The sequence below is a fragment of the Podarcis melisellensis genome (assembly GCF_964234715.1).
Source record: "Podarcis melisellensis genome assembly, chromosome: 8".
NCBI classification, from domain to species: Eukaryota; Metazoa; Chordata; class Lepidosauria; order Squamata; family Lacertidae; genus Podarcis; species Podarcis melisellensis.
The window spans coordinates 90,200,661-90,218,115 of record NC_138540.1 but is presented as its reverse complement, the minus strand read 5'-3'; the positions used below and the strand labels follow the sequence as shown (position 1 = coordinate 90,218,115).

Below are 17,455 nucleotides of genomic sequence, written 5' to 3'. Positions count from 1 at the left end.
GTTTTGAGCGGACTTGTAAAAATTTAAAAGTTCCTGAGGAAAACTGGGTGCTGCCCTTACGCCCACAGATATGTGGAATTTTGAGTGAAATCTACTCAGATCTCAGAGAGGATGAAACCTCTGATTCCCTCACATTTCAAGAGAGAGTGAAAGTGCGCTTTGGACTGACTGCAGAACAAAGCCAAAAAGCCTTTCGTGAAATTAAAAGGAAACCAGGAGAGACTTCGGCCCAACTGGGCAGCCGAATATACCAAGCTCTGGACAGACGGGAGGAAAGTTAGATGAGCTCCAACAGCTCATCAGTTTAGAGCAAGGTTTTCAAGAGGTTCCTGCTCATTTAGGCTGAAAACAGTAACTGAAGTCTCTACCTTGGGAGATGAAATCAAAGGAGACTCAGGGGGAGCAGTAATACTCAGAAAAAGGAACCCAGGGAGGAAGTGGGGTCTCAAAACGACAACCCTGAAGGGCGGGCCCAAGGGTGCCGGGGGGAAAAGAGCCGTGATACCAAGTAAAATCCCACACAGAAACGTACCCAGAGACACAGAACAACCAGTTTAATAAAGGAGGGAAGTTCTTTGATTAAAAAGAGAAAAAAATCCTGTCAGAAAATGACCAGCAAGCGCCAAGCCAAAGAGACTCAGGATGACCCAGCTGCTGCGTCTGAGGAGAATCCTAATATATTGAATTAGAGATGATGAGGCTAAGATTGGAATTGCCTAAGGTTGAAGCAGAGAAAGAAAGAGAAGAGGCCAGAATGGCTGCTGCCCTTCATCTAGCAGAGATACAGGGAGAGAGAGAGAGAGAGAGAGAGAGAGAGAGAGAGAGAGAGAGAGAGAGAGAGAGAGAGGCCAAGATGGCCCATGAAAAAGAGATGTTTCCGTTAAAAATGGAGGAGATTAAGGCGAGGGCAGAACTGCCGCAAGCAATGTTGGGGGTGGACATTTTACCTCAGCAAATGTAAAGTATGTAAAAGGTGATGGTGTGCAGGCCTAATGGTCCAAGCTTCAGAATGCATTTTCAAAATGAGGCAAGTCAAATATTTCGGTCCCTTCCCAAGGGGTGGAAATATTTATCCTGATTGGAGCAAGGCAAAGGTCCTTCAAGAGGGGCCTGGACTCTCCACAAAAAGAGAAAGAAGAGCTTTTCTGGGGGGAGTGGGGTATTGTCCTCCATTTATTCCTCCTTTTAGCCCCCATGCTGCTCCTTGACATGACTGGGTGAAGAAAGACCAGCCAGACAAGAGCATTTGGAGGGACCAGAGCCAGGCAGTGTTGGGACATTTAAAAACAGCCCTAGATCCGGGGTCAGCAAGCTTTGCCAGCCGGGGGCCGGTCCACCGTCCCTCAGACCTTGTGGGGGGCCGGACTATATTTTGGGGGGGGGGAATGAACGAATTCCTATGCCCCACAAAGAACCCCGAGATGCATTTTAAGTAACAGGACACGTTCTACTCATGTAAAAACATGCTGATTCCCGGGGGCCGGATGTGGCCCAATCGCCTCCTCAGGCTGCCTCCCCTGGCCTAGATGGACCTTGGGGTCCCTTCCAACTTGAGGATTCTGTTCTTCATTTTGGAAGGCGGACAAGGAGCAAGAGCAACCTGCCGTCACAGAGTCCTCATCTCCTTGGTTGCCCTTCTCTGGGAGGCTGGGCAGGTTGTGAGGACTCTCACTTTCAATACTCCTACTATAGGTAGGCTAGAGAAGCTGTGAGATGTTTTGCTGAGGGGGGGCAGGAGAAGAGAAGAGGAAAGCAAGTCTTCCACCCCCAGCTATGTCTCCTCCAGAACGTCTGGCCAGAGACATTTTGACAATTTTTAAAAAAATCTGGTGGATTCCAGCAGACCTCAACCATCCTGCTCTGCCTGCTGCTCCGCTTCTCCATCCCATAACTCCTAAGCTCTGCAGCTCACCTTCCTTCACCTGCGGAGGAAGAGGGCCCTCTCACCTTTGCCTCTCCTCCCGAGTCCCTTTCTTCTCTGAACAGCCCATGACCCCGGCCTCTCACTGCATGGCAAACTTGCCTGGTTGAAGGAGCTGTGAAGACATGCTGATTCCAGAGGATTGGAAGTGTCTAGCACACAGTGTAATAAACGCAGGTCTGGCAACCCAAGTCTAAGCCAAATTCTAACACTTACTGAATGCAGGAATTTTGGGGGTGTAAGAATGCCAGCGTGTTCAGAACACACAATGTCACCGGAGGGGGAATAAAAGGCTTCCTAGGAAAACCCCCTTGGCTGCTCCTGCGCTGCTTCCAAGGCAGAAGAACACAGGATATTGAGGGCTGAAATACAGACACAAAGCAGCAGATGGGACAACACAGAATGGCCCCCCCCCAGCCACGTCTGGCAATGTCTCCCCCTCCAGCCCCCCCGGGACCCCCTCTTGCTGGGACAGGGCTCTCTGCCCCGCAGCCCCCAGACCCGCCCAGGGGCCCCCAAGAGAGACTCCCCCCCCCCGAGAAGATATAGCCCCGGGTCCCCCATCTGGCCCCCCAAAGACCCCCCTCTCCCCCGCCCAGAGGCCCCTTCGCAGCCCCGGGCAGAGACGGGCTCCTCCTCCGGGACACGGGTTCCCCCTTCCCACGCACACGCGTCCTCTCCCCCATTGCGGGCGGGCCCAGGTGCGGCCTCTTCCCCTCCGAGGGAGCAGCTCTGCGCCTGCGCGACGCCCCGGACGGCTCCGCGGGAGAGAGAAGGGTTAAGGGGCGCCGAGCTGGCTTCCTAGAGAGGACAGGAAAGGAAGGCGGGCCGCTCCTCCCCCCCCTCTGACGTCCCTTCCGGCCTCGCCCTCGCCTGCCGGGCTCTGGTGGGTCTCTTCTCGGGGGAAGCCTGGGGAACTCCCTGCCCCGAGAGGCGGGAAGGGGAGGGAAGGGAGGCTGGGGGTCCGGGAGGGAGCCAGAGGGACCTCAGGCCCTGGCCAGGGAGGTGGGACTGGAAGACAGCGAGGAGGGAGAAGGACATTAGGAGGGACATTATTATGAGGGAGAAGTATGTTAAGAGGGACATTATTATGAGGGAGAAGGATATTAAGAGGGACATTATTATGAGGGAGAAGTATATTAGGAGGGAAAGACCATGAAGCTTCCCTTCTCTTTCTCTTCATAAATCTCTGTATGTCGGCCATTTCCCCTCCCTAATTCTTTGTTTGACTAAACTGCGGGAGGCAGTGAATGACAGGAGTGCCTGGCGTGCTCTGGTCCAGGGGGTCACGAAGAGGCGGACACGACTAAACAACAACAACAACAGTTCTTTATTTGACTGAAAGTCCAGTTTCTGAGGCGTCTTCCGGGACAGTTCCACCCAGAGGGCCTTGCCACCGTCCCCTCGGATCCAGAGCAGGAAGTCCCCAAGGGACGGTGGCTGGAGCTAGACATGAGCCCTGCTGCTCACCAAGCCACCCAAGCAGATATGGCTGGGTTGGGGCGAAGCTCTGGACTATGAAGTGGGGTGGGGAGGGACCTTGCCTTGGCTCCAGATTACACTCACTTGTCACTCACAGTTATGACTTCTCCCTCCCCCTTTTCCACCCCAAACAGCTTGGGGTCTGAGCTGTGGTGCAATCCAGCCCTGGTTCCTAGCAAGACTCATCCACGCTTCCTCAGGAAACATTCTTCTCTTCATCTTACAATAGAATAGTGTGTTTGATTCATAGGATTTGCTGCAGCTTGCATTAGGACCCACAGAACTTGGCAGAGGACCAAGGGGCTCCTTCCGATCTCTTGGAGACTTCCTGGGAGCCCAGATGGATGAGCAAGACTCAGCTGGCCCTGAAGCAGGAAGAGGCCATGCCATGGAAACTGGGAGCAGTGGGGAATTCTGTGAAAACTCTGTGAAGAAGGAACTGGGTGAGGAGGACACCCCTTGCTCAGAGGTGCAGAGCCAGCAGCTCAGGCAGTTCTGCTCCCAGGAGGCCAAAGGACCCCGAGAGGTTTGCAGCCAGTTCTACCACCTTGACCATCAGTGGCTGAAGCCGGAAAGGCACACGAAAGCTCAGATGCTGGACCTGGTGATCTTGGAGCAGTTCCTGGCTGTCCTTCCCCTGGAGATGGAGATCTGGGTGAGGGAATGCGGAGCGGAGACCAGTTCCCAGGCGGTGGCCCTGGCCGAAGGTTTCCTCCTGAGTCAGGCAGAGGAGAGGAAGCAGGCAGAGAAGAAGCAGGTGAGAGAGACTTTCCTCTGGATACCCCAAGGGGCTCCAAAGAGGAGGGAGAGTAATGGCCCATTCTTTTTTGGAAAGCATCCAGGAAGAGATCTTCTGCTGCTGCTGCTGCTGCTGCTTCTTCATATTATTATTATTATTATTATTGATACTACACCCATCTGCCTTCCGGCACATATAAAAGCATAGTAAGACATCAGATGTCTTCTAAAGGTTACGCAGTTTTTTATCTCCTTATCGCCTGATGGGAAGGCATTCCACAGGGTGGAGGCCACTGTGGAGAAGGTCTTCTGACTGGTTCCCTGTAACTTCACTTACCACAGTGAGGGAATCAGCAGAAGACCCTCGGAACTGGACCTCAGTTCATGGAGACGCTCCTTTGGGTATAGTGGGCCTTTGAGGCCAACACTTTGAATTGTGCTGGGAAACGTTCTGGGAGCCAGTGAAGATCCTTGAGGACCAATGTTTCATGGTCCTGGCAGCCAACCCCAGACACCAGTCTAGCAGAAGCAGGAAGCAGCTTTCACCTCTGTCCCCCAAAAGCGCTTGCCTCTGCCGTTCCTTCTCTAACCCTTCTCCCCATTCTCTGTTTTGAATCCTTGTTGCTCTTTCAGAGGAAGGATCTTTTGGCAGAAATGGGTCTTGATTCTTCTGAGGCAGAGAAGACTCCCTTGGACGCCAGAGTGAGGCCTCTGGGTAAGGAGGAAGGAGTGTTTTCTCCCCCGTTTTGTCACATTCTCTTGGTTTTGAAACTAATCTGTAAGTTCTTTGCATCTTTTGGGGGAAGACACCTGGAGCCCAGAGCTCGGGGGGGGGGATGTATTTTTGCACAACTATTATATGAAATGGGTACAAATGTCCAAATGTTTATGATAGTAATTTGGTTAGTTTACAATTACAGTCCAATAATAGCCTCCTTATAACAATGCGAAATTAGAATACAATTACTAATACCAATCTTATACAAAATTATATAATATAGGTGGCCCCCCGCATGCTAAAACTGATGGTTTGATGATTTTCTTGATTTCTCCATTCCAAAATCTTATTAATTTCAATTACACTCCTGTCAAGATAACAATCCTTTATTCAACAACTGCAGTATTAGTGACTTCCATTCGTATGGAAACATCAAATAATATATAAAACTACAAGTGAGGCACTCCAGCGATATCCTTACTCTTCCTGTGTGTGGCAATCTTTCTGTTCGTGATGTTTTTTCCTGTCCTTGTAAAATGTTCTGTCTATCTTTTCCTGGTTGTAGCTCTTCTCCATCATTCCTTGGGTGGAGCGAATATCCCATTGTGGTTTCAGAAATTCTCCATCACTCTGTCCTGTGCTTCGTTGTTTGGCAACTTTAACAGCAGCTGCAAAAATCACACTGTCCAAATAAATAACCTCTTTTTGCCATTTTTCTTCTCTGCCTGGGAAAGAGAGGGATCTGTCAGAACTGCAATTGACTCAGCTCTAATTTTCCACCGTAAACATTTTGCAAAATAGAGCTTCCCTCCCTTTTTCCCTTTTTTCCCCCACGCACAGTTCCATTTGATGTTATATTCCATATCTGCAATCCAGTTTCATCCCTGCTCACCTGTACATAGATATTTTCAACTAGTATTCAATCGCAGGCTGCCAATTCATTAGTGTAGAGAATAAAGCTTTATATAAAGAAGCTATAGACTCCCCTCCCCCCACCCACTGTCTTTTGCACCAAATGAAGTCTACTCTCAAATTCAAACCTTAAAGACCTTGCAGCTGGTTCAGTTCCGCAGTTTATGATCTCATCTCTTCCAGCAACACCTGTACATTAGTCCAAATTGAGCTCTGATTGACAGGAGAACCTCTGCTTCTTAATGGCAGCAAAGGAGGGTTTTCGGCAGGCTAAGGGCTTTTGCACTCAGCGCCTCCCTGCCTCTCACAATCCATGCCGGAGCCGGAACCTGGTACCGAGACAAACTGGAAGTGAAGCCCGTTTCCCCCTGTCCCTGGGAGAAACTTGCAAGGAGAATTACCCTCAATCATCCTTGTTTTTCCTTTGCCAACGATCTCCCGCTGCCTCCATTAAGGCAGAGCGGAACCGGAAACTAGCAGGGGAGACTTTGACAAACCCCATCTGCACCTAGAGATGCACTCTTTCACCTCTGAGAGAAGCAGGCGCTCACGGTTTCCACTTACCTTTGTCTCTCCCAGGTGACGGAATGATGCCACCAAGACCTGCTCCTTCATCTTTTCATGGTGGTAGAGGGGAGGCAGCAGCTGTGGACCCAGATCAGGTAGGGGGAAGGAGCCTTGTGGGGAAGGACTGCTGGGATGCAGACTGGCTGGACACAGTTGGATGCAGAGGAATGGTGGGAGGAGCCAGAGAAGAGGGAGCCGACTGGGAGGAGGAGGAGGAGGAGGGGTCTGAAGCTGGAGAGGGAAGAGGGCTCAGGGAGCAGAGGGAGTCTGTGGCAGAGAGCAGCCCAGACTCCGAGGCAGAAGCTGCAGCAGGAGAGAGGAGGGATGAGGAAGGCAGAGAGCGGTCTGGCCGCTGTAGAAAACAACAGAGCCAAGTGAATGTTCTCTAAGAGGACAGCCTTTTTCCTGTTCTGTTAGGGTCCAGTGTGCTTTGAAGATGTGGCTGTCCATTTCACAGACGAGGAGTGGGCGTTGCTGGATCCTGACCAGAGAGCTCTGCATAAGGAAGTCATGGAGGAGAATCGTGGGATCTTGGACTCTCTCGGTAAGGCTCCCTATTGGATCATCCTATCTGTTTTGTAATTCAAGACATCTCTCTGTGACGAACCTCTGATATTTTGATGGGGCTCAACAGCGCCACCCACAGCAAACCTTGGAGGGATGGCTATTGATTGTTTTCCCTGTGAATATTCTTCCTCCAGTTCTGCCTTTTAAAACCATGATCAGGCTGTCTGAACTGCCCAGGCCTTCTTCAATGTAGGCTTCAGAGTGATTTGGGATGTTGAAGTAGCTTCAGTCAAGTTTCCTGCTTTGTTCTTGCTTCTGTCTCTCTCTGGTTGACCAAAGAGTCGCTTGGCATTGGAGATGGCACAGATTCCACGACTGAACCAAACAAACTCCATCCCAAAACAGAGCCAGGCTTTTTGAATCTCAGGCAGTGAACCCTGTAGTAACAATAATGATAATTTTATTATTTCTACCCTGCCCATCTGACTTGGTGGCCCCAGCCACTCTGGGCAACTTCCAACAAATAGAAAAACATAATAAAACATCAAACATTAAAAACTTCCCAATACAGAGGTGCCTTCAGAAGTCCTCTAAAAGTTACATAGTTATTTCCTATGATGGGAGGGCGTTCCACAGGGTGGGTGCCCCTACCGAGAAGGCCCCCTGCCTCGTCCCCTGTAACTTCTCACAATAATGTAACATGTAAGTACAGTGGTACTTCGGGTAAAGAACTTAATTCGTTCTGGAGGTCTGTTCTTAACCTGAAACTGTTCTTAACCTGAAGCCCCACTCATGGGGCCTCCTGCTGCCGCTGCGCTGCCAGAGCACGATTTCTGTTCTCATCCTGAAGCAAAGTTCTTAACCTGAGGTGCTATTTCTAGGTTGGCGGAGTCTGTAACCTGAAGCGTATGTAACCTGTGGTACAAGTGTAAGGAAACGTGAATAATAATAATAATAATAATAATAATAATAATAATAATAATACTGATATGACAAGTTTCTGCTGCATTCTGTGATGTCGAGAATTTAAGAAAATATCCAAATTGGTTTAAGGTGATGCACATCATCATTAAATGTTTAGCCACTAAAGAAATTTAAATTTGGCAGCTGCTACACACATTTGTTCAATATATGAAAAGTGTTTTTCAGCACATAGAAGTGACGCGCAGCCTAAATGAATAATGCAGAGTTTTAAAGAATAAGAGCTTTACTGAGTTAAAATAAACTTCTTCATAAACAACATGGTTCCAAACAGTTTGACTGAGATTACATACTGACTGTTCACAACTGAGGCAGACTGACTCTGACTGAAATCTTTCAGAGAACACACAGGGAAAATGGCTGCTAAGTCACATGTCAGAGTGACTCAACCCTTAGCTGTTAGGCCTGAATAGCTTTAGTAGGCCCAAATGATTGTGCAGTCCCAGCACTTCCCAGCCTGCTCTGCTGCTTCTGCTCACATGTGTCTTTGTCACAAGACACTCCCCCAAAGACCTAGAGAGCAGAAGTATAAACATGAAAAATTAACCTTTCACCTGGTGGCAATTTGGCTAGTGTGTAAACCTTATTTTCTTTGAATGATCCCAACTCTTCTTTCATGGCGTCAAACCACTGGGTTTGTTCCTTAGAAGGTAGTTTCAGAACTTGAGCAAAGTCCTGTGGCTGTGTACAATTCACATGACACACTTTTGTTGTGCCAAAAGTCAATTTATCGGGGGAATACCCTTGGTAGTCCATGTGGACCTTCTAGGAATAACCACTGGGCTTTCCTTCTCTTGTTGCTCCTCCAGCTCATCATTTTGTTGTTCCTCTGATTCACTGCTTGTGGCACTTTGCAAAGTGTCAGTGCCTGAGGGCAAATTTCCCCCACTTCCTATCCTTTCCTCAGCAGCTGGCTGCCTGACAGGCTCCTGTGGCTGTCCTGAGAGAGGAATTAAAATACTAGGATTGGCATGAACCTGTTCCCACCTATCCTGTTCAGCAAATTCAGCATTTTGTGAAATGACTACTTGGCCACATCCCAAAGCAAAACGATAAGACCTGCTAGAATAGCCCTGATAGCCAATGAAACGTAGCACTCTGGTTTTAGACCTTTGCGTCTCAGAGACTTGGGGATATGAACAGAAGCCCAAGTCCCCCACACATGTAAACCTGTGTAATCCGGTTCCTTCCCAAAAAGCATTCTGTAGGGAACATCTGTAGGGAAGAAATGGAGACAGTGAGAGATTTTACTTTCTTGGGCTCCATGATCACTGCAGATGGTGACAGCAGTCACGAAATTAAAAGACGCCTGCTCCTTGGGAGAAAGGCGATAGCAAAACTAGACAGCATCTTAAAAAGCAGAGACATCACCTTGCCAACAAAGGTCCGTATAGTTAAAGCCATGGTTTTCCCAGTAGTGATGTATGGAAGTGAGAGCTGGACCATCAAGAAGGCTGATCGCCGAAGAACTGATGCTTTTGAATTATGGTGCTGGAGGAGACTCTTGAGAGTTCCATGAACTTCAAGAAGATCAAACGCATCCATTCTGAAGGAAATCAGCCCTGAGTGCTCACTTGAAGGACAGATCCTGAAGCTGAGGCTCTAATACTTTGGCCACTTCATGAGAAGAGAAGACTCCCTGGAAAAGACCCTGATGCTGGGAAAGATGGAGGGCACAAGGAGAAGGGGATGACAGAGGACGAGATGGTGGGACAGTGTTCTTGAAGCTATGAACATGAGTTTGACCAAACTGCGGGAGGCAGTGGAAGATAGGATTGCCTGGCGTGCTCTGGTCACAAAGAGGCGGACACGACTAAACAACAACAGGGAACATCACCCGTGGCAGTAGTGAAAGTACGGTTCACTAAAAAATTGACAGTCAGGAGAGCTTTTCCCCAGAGCTTTGCATCATTTTGCAATCCTGCATCAGTTAACAAGCTGTCCTTTACAATTTGCATGACACCCACATGTCTCTCTGCAACTCCATTTTTCCTTTTTAAAAAATATAATTTTTATTAACAAACCAATCAAATCACATTAGTTCCAAATTACACAGCCAGATTTTTAAATTTTTGTTGGGGGTACCCATGCTTCGAGCTCAGAAAGGGATCCAAACATCTCTCTTGCTGCTGCTTTAATGTTCACAGTTCTGTCCAGATAGTATTCACAGTTCTGTTCAATCTTCTCTTTATTATTTTCCTCATCTTCCTGTTGTCATATATTCCTTTCTTTGTGACCTCTGATAGTCTCCACAAGCGGGTTGAAAACAAACTCAAACTCACAGTCCGATATAATAACAAGCCATGGTCTCCTCCCCCTCAATCATAAATCCTGTAGCCAGACCTGCCCTAACAAGTCTCTTTTTATAACTGCGTCACACAGTTCCCAGATATTCCGCAAGCCATGCCTTTGATTAGTGATTTATTTCCACACAGTTCTTAATCATCCTGCTTGTTATCAGTAATTGCAACGATTCTTCTTGGGGGGAGGATTGTTAGGTACTCACATAAGATAAAAAAAGAAAAGTCCCCCCCCCCTTTCAGTCCCGTTCTGACATACCGACCCTTTGATGTATTTTCTTCTTAATATGTTGTTGAGTCCAGCCCGTCGCTCCACTTCACAGAGGTCACTTTAGTTAGCAGTCTTAACTCCCAATCTTCACTCGAAATATGTGCATTTGCTTCTCTCTAATTGTTTATTTTGAGCTCCTGCAACCAGGCCGCATGATCAGACACAGCGTCAGGGAGAGCCGTCCAACACGAGCGCTGTGCAGTGCCCTCACCCCCTTCTTTCGAATCCGGGGGTGATTTATGGCAACCGCAGGCGAGGCAGTGTTCCCCATTCCCTTGGGGTAACAAGGGAGGCTGCATACTCCCATATCAGCCTCTTAATTACCTCGTGTGAGACGGAGAGATGGTATTGTCGGCCATCTTCCAATGCTCCCCTAGCGGCCCCCTGCAACTCCGTTTTTCCAGGGACTATTTGGACATGTGAGACGATGCGTTATTCCATAGCGTTTAAGCCATGCCTGGAAATGATTACTTAAATATCCACCTCCTCGGTCGGTTTGGAGTTGAATAACTTGCCCTTGAAAATGTCTTTCTGCCCATACCTTCCAGGACTTAAAAGCACCAGCATATTCTGATCTGTTTCTCAATAGATATAGCCACGAATACCTTGTTTTATCATCCACAATAATTAGGCCATATCTAGATCCTCCCTCACTCTCTGGAAAAGGACCAATTAAGTCAGAATGAACAAGTTGCAAAGTAAGTGTCGAAATTCTATCACTTCTACCTGGTATTGGTTGCAACTTTGATTTTGCTTGCTTGCAAATAGCACAATCAAGTTATGTGCTACACTGGTTAACATTTAAATCTTTATATATTTTTTGCATGTTCTCCAGATATTTGAAACTTGCATGCCCCATTTTTCTATGCAAAGCATGGGAGCAGTTTTTATGCGGGAAATTAGAGTTTTGCTGACATAGTTCAGTTATTAACACATCATTTTTTTCCAGCTTTAGGTCTCTCTGTGACCCCATCACTTGGCGGAGAGTGCTGTAAAGGGTACAAGGCATCCACCATTTTTGGAAAAGCAATTTCCTTGCTCTGCTTCTTAATAAAACACTATCACCCACAAATATAAATTCAAAACCAACATTGGTAAGGCATGAAATTGACAATAAAGAAAATTCTAGTTCTTCAACAAACAATACATCCCTCAGTTCTGCATCTAGGCATGGCATATAACACGTACCTATACCTGAGATTGGGCAATGCCGCCCATCAGCAAGACAAATGCTTTCCTTGCCTTTTGGCAAATTGCTGAGTGTGGTAAAGCAGTCAGGGCTGTTCATTATGATTCTGGCAGAGCCAGAGTCCAAAATGTAGCTGTCTGGAGAAATTTTCTTTTCTTCTCTTGCGGCGGCCGAGATGAAATGCATCCGCTTTTCTGTCTCACGTGGATCGCTCGCTTTTCCTGGGTTTTTCACATGGCAATCTTTCTTCATGTGCCTGAGCTTGCCACACCGATAGCATTTCTTTGCCAACATGGCACGATCCGTGGAGCATTCTTCGGTCCCATCTTCTCCTGAGAATCTGGGTTTGTGGTTAGCAGGGCGACGCAAGCTCCTCTGGTCTGCCTTCTCACTCAGCATTTCCACGCGCTTTTCAGATTCCTCCTGTAGACGGGCTGTTACATATGTCATTGATAAATCTTCTTGCCTCATGCTTTCAAGAGAGGCTATCACAATATTAAAGCTTGGTGGGAGACTGGATAGCAGGATATAGACTTGATCCAGGTCTGGAAATCTTTTACCTCTCTTTTGCAACTGGGGGAATAACATGCGCAAGGTCTGGAGGTGTGTAGTTAAACATCCGCCTTCAGGAAGCACTGTTCTATACAGTCTCCTAGTTAGTCCAGTTATTGAACCAGCACTGTTAGACAGAGCCCAAGTCAGGTAGTTCTTACCATTCAGACGTTCCATCTGGGCAGTGTTGCCAAGATTAATAAACCTCAGGTTGCTGAGCTGACATGGCTTCTGCTCCTTGCTGCACCGGGTCTGCTTCTTTGGTACACGGCCTCACCACTGGACCTTCAGTCCCTTTGAGGTCCTCACCAACATCACCCTGATTCTTCAGCTTTAGCAATTTGCCATCCATAAAACATTGGGCCCCATGACCTGACACGAAACGTAAATTAATAACGCAGAGTTTTAAAGAATAAGAGCTTTACTGAGTTAAAATAAACAACATGGTTCCAAACAGGTTGACTGAGATTCCATACTGATCTGCTCACAACTGAGGCAGACTGACTCTGACTGAAATCTTTCAGAGAACACACAGAGAAAATGGCTGCAAAGTCACATGTCAGAGTGACTCAACAGTTAGCAGTTAGGCCTGAATAACTTTAGTAGGCCCAAATGATTGTGCAGTCCCAGCACTTCCCAGCCTGCTTTGCTGCTTCTGCTCTCACATGTCTTCGTCACATGACAAGAAGTTCACATTTGCCATTTTTATTCCTCTACTCTTACATCGCCCACCACAAGACAGCTCACTATGACCAAGTCACTCCAGAGTCAATGTTCCCAAATATTTCTCCAGCTCTTAAAATTTGTTTAGATTTATTACTGCATACTGAACAACTTAGCATATTGAATATATCCTAATTTTAACAGGGAACTTTCCCGCATTGGCCACCTTTTTCAATAAAAGCACATTTTATTTATGAAGATAGTACAGATGCATATTTAAATTTGAACAAAATGACAGTACCAGGTTAAGCTGTACTTTTAAACACATGAGAGAGAAAACATCTAATATTCAACTTGATTTGTATACGAAACTAGACATTTTTACAAAACAAAAGGAACGTTATAACATCTAACTCCCTTCAGTTCTTTCCCTGTCCCAAGCATTAATTAGCATTGTTCCATAATTTGGGACTGCACTTCTTCCCGAGACTCTAATCCGTTTGCCTCTTAGTTTCAGGTGGTGATGAATTGGAAATGAAGAACAAGGGAGACCACAACGAAATCCACATAGTGGAGGAGCCATATCAGGATTCAGACTGTGGAGAGGGCTTCAGTCAGAGCTCCCATTCCACTTCCCATCAAAGAAATCCCCTTGAGAAGAAACCCTATCAGTGCTTGGAATGTGGAAAAAGCTTCACCTGGAAACAGAGTTTGGCTGCCCATCAAAGAATTCATACAAAAGAGAAACCCTATCATTGCTTGGAGTGTGGAAAGAGCTTCAGTCACAGCCACAATCTCACTTCCCATCATAGAATTCATACAGGAGAGAAACCATATCACTGCATGGAATGTGGAAAGAGCTTCAGTCAGGGCTCCCATCTCACTGCACATCAAAGGATTCATACAGGGGAGAAACCCTATCACTGCTTAGAGTGTGGAAAGAGCTTCAATCAGAGGGCTAAGCTCACTTCCCATCAAAGGATTCATACAGGGGAGAAACCCTATCAGTGCTTGGAATGCGGGAAGAGCTTCAATCAGAGGGCTAAGCTCACTTCCCATCAAAGGATTCATACAGGGGAGAAACCCTATCAGTGCTTGGAATGTGGAAAGAGCTTCACTCGGAGTGCCCATTTCACTTCCCATCAAAGGATTCATACAGGGGAGAAACCCTATCAGTGCTTGGAATGTGGAAAGAGCTTCAATCAGAGGGCCCATCTCACTTCCCATCATAGAATTCATACAGGGGAGAAACCATATCAGTGCGTGGAATGTGGAAAGAGCTTCAGTCAAAAAAGCAGTTTCACTTCCCATCAAAGGATTCATACAGGGGAGAAACCCTATCAGTGTGTGGAATGTGGAATGAGCTTCACCAGGAAAGAAAGTCTAACTGTTCATAAAAGAAATCATAAAGGGGACAAACCGTATCAGTGCTTGGAATGTGGAAAGAGATTCACCAGGAAAATAATTTTCACTACCCATCAAAGAATTCATACAAAAGAGAAACCCTATCACTGCTTTGCGTGTGGAAAGAGCTTCAGTCACAGCTATACTCTCACTTCCCATCGTAGAATTCATACAAGGGAGAAACCCTATCAGTGTGTGGAAAGTGGAAAGAGCTTCAATCCGAGTGCCCATCTCACTTCCCTTCAAAGGATTCATACAGGGGATAAACCCTGTAAGTGTGTGGAATGTGGAAAGAGCTTCACTAGAAAAGAAAGTCTCACTGTCCATCAAAGAATTCATACAGGGGAGAAACCCTATCAGTGCTTGGAATGTGGAAAGAGCTTCAGTCAAAAGAGCAGTTTCACTTCCCATCAAAGGATTCATACAGGGGAGAAACCCTTTCAGTGCGTGGAATGTGGAAAGAGCTTCAATCTGAGGGCCCATCTCACTTCCCATCAAAGGATTCATACAGGGGGGAAACCCTATCAGTGCTTAGAGTGTGGAAAGAGCTTCAATCAAAAAAGCAGTTTCACTTCCCATCAAAGGATTCATACAAGGGAGAAACCCTTTCAGTGCTTGGAATGTGGAAAGAGCTTCAGTAAGAGGGCCAAGCTCACTTCCCATGAAAGGGTTCATACAGGGGAGAAACCCTATCAGTGTGTGGAATGTGGAAAGAGCTTCACCCGGAAAGAAAGTCTCACTGTCCATCAAAGAATTCATAAAGGCGAGAAACCATATCACTGCTTTGCGTGTGGAAAGAGCTTCAGTCACAGCTATAGTCTGACTTCCCATCGTAGAATTCATACAGGGGAGAAACCATATCAGTGCATGGAATGTGGAAGGAGCTTCAGTCAGAGGACCAAGCTCATTTCCCATCAAAGGATTCATACAGGGGAGAAACCATATCAGTGTGCGGAATGTGGAAAGAGTTTCAGTCACAGCTACGATCTCACTTCCCATCAAAGAATGCATACAGGGGAGAAACCCTATCAGTGTGTAGAATGTGGAAAGAGTTTCAGTCACAGGGCCAAGCTCACTTCCCATCAAAGGATTCATACAGGAGATAACCCCTATCAGTGTATGGAATGTGGAAAGAGTTTCAATCACAGCTATGATCTCACTTCCCATCAAAGAATTCATACAGGGGAGAAACCCTATCAGTGCTTGGAGTGTGGAAAGAGCTTCAGCTGGAAACAAAGTTTTGCTTTCCATAAAAAAATCCATACAGGGGAGAAACCGTATCAGTGCTTGGAATGTGGAAAGAGATTCATTAACAGCTCGACACTCACTTCCCATCAAAGAATTCATACAGGGGAGAAACCCTTCAAGTGCTTGGAATGTGGAAAGAGCTTCACCTGGAAAATAAGTTTCACTTCTCATCAAAGATTTCATACAGGAGAAAACCCCTTTCAGTGCCTAGAATGTGGAAAGAGCTTCACCAGGAAGGAAGGTCTCAATGCCCATCAAAAATTACACACAGCAGAGAAGTCAGATCAGTGTTAGGAATGTGGAAAGAGCTTAAGAGAAAAAAGAAATCTCATTTCATCAAAGAATACATACAGGGGAGGAATCATATCAGTGCCAAGTGTGTGATTGGAAGGAGTTTTGAAAGTCTGGCCTCATTTTTAAACCTTTTTTTTAAAAAAGGACCTTTTAGAAAGACTGAGAGCTGGCTGAAAAAGCCAAAATCAGGACATGTTTGGACAAGTTTGTTTCTTTTTGAAGTAAAATATTTCTTCTACTCTGAGCCCCTTAAAGAGAATTGGATTCCTGCCAGTCAACCACTCTTACCTGGACATCTAAATTGCTATGTCTTCTTGGACACTTTCTTTCTTTCTTTCTTTCTTTCTATTTCATGGTTCATCTCTTAAAGTTATTATTTGGTTTATTTGTTTAACTCGAATCTTAATTTGAGAAATTGGATTTTATGTTAGACAGCTTATGTGTGTTGGGTATCAGGCTAGAAGGAAAAGGGAGAACAGGAAAAATGCAGGAAACATAATCTGACTAAAGAGATGAAGGAAGATTTGGAGAAGCCCGAATTGATAGAAATAGTGAAATGGTGACAAATCTGACCACTAAAGCAGAGACACTGACAAAGAAAACAGAAGCACTTGATACCTTCATGAAAGGAAGGGAGAAGTCTGAAAAGCTGGAAAAGAAGACAAAAAATGGAAATCAGAACAGGAGATGCTTAGGATTGATGTGGACGGTTTGGGTGGGAGATAAGAGGCAATTGCGGGCGCTTTGGCGGTTCTTGAGATGAGACAGAAAGCCCAAACTCTGAGACGGAGAGGAGGGAGGAGAGCAGGATTTTAGCAAAGGTTTGAGCGGAGTGGCTGGGAGTGGAAGAGGAATTCATGGAGGAGGCGCCACCGTCCTCACAACCGGGGGTGGTGGTTTTTTGGCAGATAACCAATGTGAATAAATCCCCCAGTGCCACCCCCTGGCTGGTCTTCCTGTCTCCCCCTCCCTGTGCCCCCACCCTGCCCCAATCAAAGTCCCAGCCAGCAGCTGCCCCCCAGGCCTTCCTCCGCCCATCTTGGGGCCTCAAGGCATGCAGGCAGAATATGGTGGGGGGCCAGGCTGGGCTCAGAGGTCTGCTTTTCTTTCCTTGCACTGGGAAGCTTGTCTACTAACTAATGGAGAAAGAGTTGTTTGGAAGACTAAGCCATCTCTACCCCCCACCCTGTTTTGAAATAAAGCCTATTTAAGAATCTGAAGCTCAACATCAAAAAAACGAAGATCATGGCCACTGGTCCCATCACCTCCTGGCAAATAGAAGGGGAAGAAATGGAGGTAGTGAGAGATTTTACTTTCTTGGGCTCAATGATCACTGCAGATGGTGACAGCAGCCACAAAATTAAAAGACGCCTGCTTCTTGGGAGAAGGGCAATGACAGGCCTAGACAGCATCTTGAGAAGTAGAGATATCACCTTGCCAACAAAGGTTCGTATAGTTAAAGCTATGGTTTTCCCAGTAGTGATGTATGGAAGTGAGAGCTGGACCATAAAGAAGGCTGATCGCCGAAGAATTGATGCTTTTGAATTATGGTGCTGGAGGAGACTCTTGAGAGTCCCATGGACTGCAAGAAGATCAAACCTCTCCATACTGAAGGAAATCAACCCTGAGTGCTCACTGGAAGGACAGATCCTGAAGCTGAGGCTCCAGTACTTTGGCCACCTCATGAGAAGAGAAGACTCCCTGGAGA

At 46.7% G+C, this 17,455-nt stretch overlaps 1 protein-coding gene and 1 long non-coding RNA gene across 5 annotated transcripts in view; one reads left to right on the top strand and one right to left on the bottom strand.

The window, feature by feature from the left end:
- LOC309375923 (uncharacterized protein) overlaps window positions 1-16,686 on the top strand; it is a gene marked incomplete at its 5' end in the record, with an annotated part of 44,525 nt that extends 27,839 nt beyond the window's left edge. Inside the window, 6 exons of one of the 4 annotated variants that reach the window (XM_081921902.1) lie at window positions 2,741-2,811; window positions 3,538-4,160; window positions 4,775-4,856; window positions 6,351-6,433; window positions 6,756-6,882; window positions 13,313-16,686. In XM_081921902.1, coding sequence (XP_081778028.1) covers window positions 3,744-4,160; window positions 4,775-4,856; window positions 6,351-6,433; window positions 6,756-6,882; window positions 13,313-15,747 — 3,144 coding nt within the window. In that variant the 3' untranslated portion in view covers window positions 15,748-16,686. Of the gene's footprint in view, window positions 1-2,740; window positions 2,812-3,537; window positions 4,161-4,774; window positions 4,857-6,350; window positions 6,434-6,755; window positions 6,883-13,312 lie in introns of those variants that run through there. The other 3 variants (XM_081921903.1, XM_081921900.1, XM_081921901.1) reach the window with 3 other exon arrangements.
- The window catches only part of LOC309376241, a 94,825-nt gene continuing 84,356 nt past the window's right edge, over window positions 6,987-17,455 (bottom strand). Inside the window, exon 3 of the long non-coding RNA XR_014171097.1 lies at window positions 6,987-7,282. This is a non-coding gene — a long non-coding RNA (uncharacterized lncRNA). The remainder of the gene's footprint in view (window positions 7,283-17,455) is intronic.